The sequence below is a fragment of the Nematolebias whitei genome, chromosome 8 (assembly GCF_014905685.2).
Source record: "Nematolebias whitei isolate Nwh7 chromosome 8, NemWhi1, whole genome shotgun sequence".
Taxonomy (NCBI): Eukaryota; Metazoa; Chordata; class Actinopteri; order Cyprinodontiformes; family Rivulidae; genus Nematolebias; species Nematolebias whitei.
The window spans coordinates 70085-75995 of NC_056505.1; the positions used below are offsets into that span (position 1 = coordinate 70085).

Consider the following 5911-nt stretch of genomic DNA (forward strand, 5'->3'; position numbering starts at 1 on the left):
GGTGTTGTAGACTGTGCTCCGAGAACAGGGACCACATTTAATAGCATGTTGTTCTGGTGAGCACATTGGAAACTTACTCATTAGAAACTCACAGTTGCACATAGAGAAAGTCACACATTCACTCTGTCTTTCCCATGAGGCTTTGCAGGGAAAGGCAGTGATATGAACAGTCAACTCACACACTTTATCAGTTGTCTGATAAAATTGTGCCTGTACTTTAAGTTCATTCCTACAGGTTGTTACTGGAGAAAAAACTTGATGTCTCTGAAACTGTTTTGGAGATGCTTCGAGACAATGACTCATTTGATGTGAGGTCCAGTGCTGAAATATGTGGTCTCACCACAGCCATAGCCCCACCAGGTCCATGGCCTTCTTTACCCCTGGCTTTAAGCTGTTCTGGTTCTTCCCCAGCTCGAAGAACAGTAGATATGGTGGTCTCCATTCGGCTGCCTTTGTAAATGCTTGTCTGGGTCTGAAGATAGCGGGTGGACTTGAGTTCAAGGCCCTCATAGGAACCTTGGAGGACACAGGGACAGCAGCGGAATGCTTGTTTAAAACCAGCACGAAACCTGTGGGAAAAAAGCATAGATGAGTTTAAATTTAAAAGGTGTGTTACATTTTGTCTTTACATAAATGCAAAAATGAAAAACTAGATATTAACAGTTGGAAATATACTTTAACAAAATGTTGTCCACGAGAAGAATTCCTACTTCTTTGTCCACATTTGACTCTTTCAGCATATTAAAAAAATCGGTCCTCCTAAAGTTGAAGAAACAGCTCTAATAGCTTTTTCTGTTTCTCTACTGTAGTGGCAGTGAGTAATAAAAACAAACTATGAAAACTTATTCAACACCTACCGATTTTTCATACTACATAGCAAGCGAAATATGATAGACATGTACCTAAATCCCTATATTGTGTGGCAAATGTTGAAAAGCAACACAAACTGGTTTTAAAAAGTTTTTGGGATTATTTCAAGCCGTTTAAGTCACAGCTTTGGAAACAGTTCTTTCACTTATATCAGAATCAGAATCAACCTTTATTGTCATTGCACAGAAGCACAACAAAATGACATTTCAGTACAGCCAACCAAAGAAAAACGAACGTGAGTAGATGGGGATGCCTGAGGTTGTTACGATTACGCGGGGAACCCAGAAAGTATGAGACCAAGAACGAGGCAGACACAAGGGAAGTACAAAAAGAACAATGTTTATTATTTACAGTGAAAATCCACACGCTGCTTCTCAGCGGCTCCTGGAAAGAGGGACGACAGGTTAATGTTGGTCCAGAGGGGAAGACCTGAGTGGTTTGTTTGAAGAGCGTTTTTGTCCTTACAGTCCAAACACGAAGGAGGGGAGCTGGTCCTCCAGTCCAAGGAGTGAGCAGCAGAGGGAAATCCAACGAGGGTCCAAGGGAACAAGGAAGGCTGGCAACTGGAGGCAAAAATGGCACGAGGAATACCTGACAGGCCGAGGGATCCAGATCAGGTCACGAGGAGATCCAAAAACACGAGGAACCAGGAAACATGAGAGGTGATATGCTCCAGCGATGAGTCACACTGGGCTGCAGCCTTTTGTAGATGGAGCGGCTCATCAGGCTGATGACCGCCAGGTGTTGTTAATCAGCAGCCATCGGCAAGGCAGGCTGCAGGCAATGGGACCCTTACAGTACCCCCCCTCAAGAATCACCTCCAGGTGACCTGAGGCGCTTCTCGGGGTGGTCTCTGAAGAACCTGGAGATGAGGCTGGGGTCGAGGATAAAGGACCTGGGGATCCATGACCTCTCCTCAGGACCGTACCCCTCCCAATCGACCAGGTACTGGAAACCCCTACCCCTGTGTCGCACATCCAGGATGGATCTGACGGTGAACGCAGGGTGGTTGTCAATCAGGCGGGGCGGCGGGGGGAGGTCAGAAGGGGGGCACAAGGGACTGAGGGAGACGGGCTTCACCTGGGACACATGGAAGGTCGGGTGAATCCTCATGGCCCTGGGGAGTTGGAGACGGACCGCAGAGAGGTTAATGATGCGGGTAATGGGGAAGGGCCCAATGAAGCGGGGGGCCAGCTTGCGGGGGATGTCCCGCAGTTTTATGTCCCTGGTGGACAACCAAACCTGCTGGCCGACCTGGTAGGCGGGTGTCGCTGAACGGTTGCGGTCCGCGAACCGTTTAGCCTGGGCCGCGGTCCTAAGGAGGGCCACCTGAACGGTAGCGGTGATGGGCCAGGAGAGGGAGCCAACAACACAGGAGGGGGGAACAATGTTATCGGAGCTCTCAGGCGAGTCAGGAGGGGCAAACTGCCTGGACAGGGCATCAGGCTTGACGTTTTTAGAGCCCGGACGAAAAGTAAGGACAAAATTAAATCTATTAAAAAAAGCGACCAACGGGCCTGACGGGGGGGTCAGACGCTTGGCGTTCCTAAGGTAAGTCAAATTTTTATGGTCGGTCCAAATCAAAAAAGGGATCTCAGTGCCTTCCAACCAGTGCTGCCATTCCTCCAACGCGAGCTTGACCGCCAACAGCTCGCGGTTGCCCACGTCGTAGTTGCACTCCGCTTGAGAGAGACATCGGGAAAAGAAGGCGCAGGGATGGACTTTATTGTCTGAGGGTGCTCGCTGGGAAAGGACCGCCCCTACCCCAGTGTCGGAGGCATCCACCTCCAGAATGAACTGGTGCGTAAGGTCTGGGTGGCAGAGGATGGGTGCGGAGGAAAAGAGGGACTTGAGTTTCTTGAAGGCGGCCTCAGCCTCTGGGGTCCAGTGAAAGGCTCGGGCAGTGGAAGTGAGCTGAGACAGGGGGGCAGCGACACGACTATAATCTTTAATAAACCGCCTGTAAAAAGTTGCGAAGCCCAGGAAACGTTGTAACTGTTTCCTGGACTCGGGGGTCGGCCAGTCGACTAACGCCCTGGTCTTCTCGGGGTCGGTTCGACAACGTCCGCCCTCAAAAATAAAACCTAGGAAGGAGACGGTGGAGGTATTAAACTCACACTTCTCCGCCTTAACGAACAACTGATTCTCCAGCAGCCGCTGAAGAACTGTGAGGACGTGAGCCGTGTGCTGAGAGGGGTCGCGAGAAAAAATAAGAATATCGTCGAGGTAGACGAAAACAAAATTACCAATAAAGTCACGCAGGACATCGTTGACGAGCGCCTGAAAAATTGCGGGGGCATTGGTCAACCCAAAGGGCATAACTAAATATTCAAAATGACCAAAAGGAGTGCGAAAAGACGTTTTCCACTCATCGCCCTTCTTAATACGCACAAGGTGGTAAGCGTTTCTTAAGTCGAGTTTAGTAAAGCAAGAAGCCAACTGTAATTGTTCCTGCAGTGAGTCAATGAGGGGGAGCAGATACTTATTCTTTATAGTTATGTTGTTTAATCTGTGGTAGTCAATGCATGGCCTGAGGGTTTTATCTTTCTTAGAAACAAAAAAGAAACCGGCTCCCAAAGGGGATGTCGAGGGTCTAATAATACCTGAGGCAAGGGATTCATTAAAATAATTGGACATAGATTCCCTTTCGGGACCAGAAAGATTATAAAGTCTACTTGACGGCAAGGGGGCGCCAGGTAATAAGTCAATCGAGCAGTCATAGGGACGATGAGGAGGAAGAGACAAGGCGCGTTGCTTGCTAAAGACTGCCGCTAGGTCGCGGTATTCAGTAGGAACAGAGGTGAGGTCGATCTCCTCTAGAGGAGGCATGTCCCGAGGGAACTCGTTAATGGCGGAGCGAAGACAGTTACTGAGACACTTGTCGCTCCATTTGTCAGCGCAGCCGCGCTCCCAATTAATAACAGGGTTATGGTTTCGAAGCTGGGGAAAACCTAAAATTATTTGGGGCGTACGAGAGTTTAACACAAAGAAATCAGTCATCTCATGATGATTACCTGAGATGATGACATGCAAATCGGTGGTTTTCTGATTAATGCGGGCCAATGCGTCTCCAGTTAAGCCGGCGACAGAAATCGGGGGAATCTCACGAGTAGGCAAGGAATGTTCTCTAACTAAATCAGCACTAATCAGGTTTTGTTCAGCACCCGAGTCGATGAGGGCTGAAAACGAAAAGCGATGGTCAGGAGTCTGAATGACCATGGGAAGCAACAGTTTAAATGGGGAGGTTAATGCAGAAGTTCCCACCAGTAACTCCCGCTTTACTGGTGGAAGTTCTCATCCTCCCCGAAACGGACAGTGGGGCAGAAAATGACCGGGGTTACCACAATAAATGCAGAGACGGGCGGATACACGCCGCTGTCTCTCTGCAGGAGTCAGCCATGCGCGCCCCACCTGCATAGGCTCGGGTGAGCGATCTCGTGGAGAGAAAGAAGATGATTGGTTGAGACCAGGAAGCATGGAGGACTGGGAGTTGTAGTTCAAGGAAGACTGCTTGGGTGAAACGGACTCGTGGCGAGGGGTCTTGAACCCGGAAGTGGGAGGATTCTGGGAAGCGTAGTACAAAGGTGCAGACTTGGGCTCACCTGGAGAAGTCGGAAACCCGGAAGCCGGGGATCGATGGGAATTGTAGTTTGCCTCTCTCCTCCTTTCCCGGAAACGGTCATCGATGGAGATGGCAAGGTCTATTAACTTGTCAAAAGTCTTGGGCTCGTCTGGCCATCTGGTCTTTGAGAAAATCAGATAAGGAGTTTAAGAAAATACCTTGGAGGGCAGGCTCGTCCCATCCTGTTTGGGCAGCAAGGATCCGAAACTCCAGGGCGAACTCTGAAGCGTTACGACGGCCCTGTCGTAAATTCAACAAACGCTTGGCGGCGTTCGACGTCTGCAGGGGGCGATCAAAAATCCTACAAAACTCATGCAGAAATAGTTCATAGGTTGCAGGGGATTTTCATGGCTCAGGAGAAATGAGTGAGCCCACCGGAGAGCGTTACCCTTGAGCTGACTTACGAAAAAGGTGATCTTGGCCGCGTCCGAGGAGAACTGAGAGGGAGCCGCCTCGAAGGCGAGTCTGCACTGCAGCAAGAAGCCGCCACATTGGTCAGGGTCTCCGGTGAAGAACTCAGAAGGTTAAATTAACATTTGTTGAACAGGAGGAATGGAACCAGGAGCCGCGGGGGCTGACGGAACGACTGGAGCTGAGGAGGAAGAAGCTTGCAGTTGACGTTTAATGGAATACATCATACCTTTGAGCTCCTGAAGGTTGGACTGGACTGTGGTCTGGTGAGTCAGTACTTGCTGCAAAACTTTTTCCAACCCGTCGATCCATTCCTCCGGGGAACCTGGGGTTGTCTGCTCTCTCTTGGTCTCATTCTGGGTCTTTTGTGGCTGGAGCATTTCTGTTACGATTACGCGGGGAACCCAGATGGTATGAGACCCAGAATGAGGCAGACACAGGGGAAGTACAAAAAGAACAATGTTTATTATTTACAGTGAAAATCCACACGCTGCTTCTCAGCGGCTCCTGGAAAGAGGGACGACAGGTTAATGTTGGTCCAGAGGGGAAGACCTGAGTGGTTTGTTTGAAGAGTTTTTTTGTCCTTACTGTAATGACTAGCGGAACCCAGATTGGTACAAGACCAGAACGAAGCAGACTCAGATCTTAGAAAAGAGGAAACGGTGTTTATTATATACAGTGTAGGGGGTTTGTATACATATATGGCAGTCCTCCGGCGATCAGATGTAGGCGTCGGGAACCAGGGTAGGGCGGAATGTACAAGCAGGTCTGGCTGGAGAAAACAGGACGACAGGACTGGCAACAGAATCCGCTCGACGAGTCTGGCAGATGAGTGGCTCGACAGGTCTGGCAGGCAGGTGGTTGATGAGGCAACAAGGATGGAGTCAGACAGGCAGGGTACTGCGGGCATAAAGAACAAGATGAGAGTATGTCGTATACTCACACGTTTAGGCTGGAGGCATAAATACCAATAAAGCTCAATGCTCCAGCGATGAGTCACACAGGACT

At 49.6% G+C, this 5911-nt stretch overlaps 1 protein-coding gene across 3 annotated transcripts in view; it reads right to left on the reverse strand.

Moving 5' to 3' along the window:
• Positions 1-229: 229 nt before the first annotated feature.
• The window catches only part of tacr1a (tachykinin receptor 1a), a 108905-nt gene continuing 103223 nt past the window's right edge, over positions 230-5911 (reverse strand). The window contains exons 5-6 of one of the 3 annotated variants that reach the window (XM_037680786.1): positions 393-569; positions 230-335 (exon numbers count right to left, since the gene is read on the reverse strand). In XM_037680786.1, coding sequence (XP_037536714.1) covers positions 230-335; positions 393-569 — 283 coding nt within the window. Of the gene's footprint in view, positions 570-5911 lie in introns of all 3 variants that reach the window. The other 2 variants (XM_037680787.1, XM_037680785.1) reach the window with 2 other exon arrangements.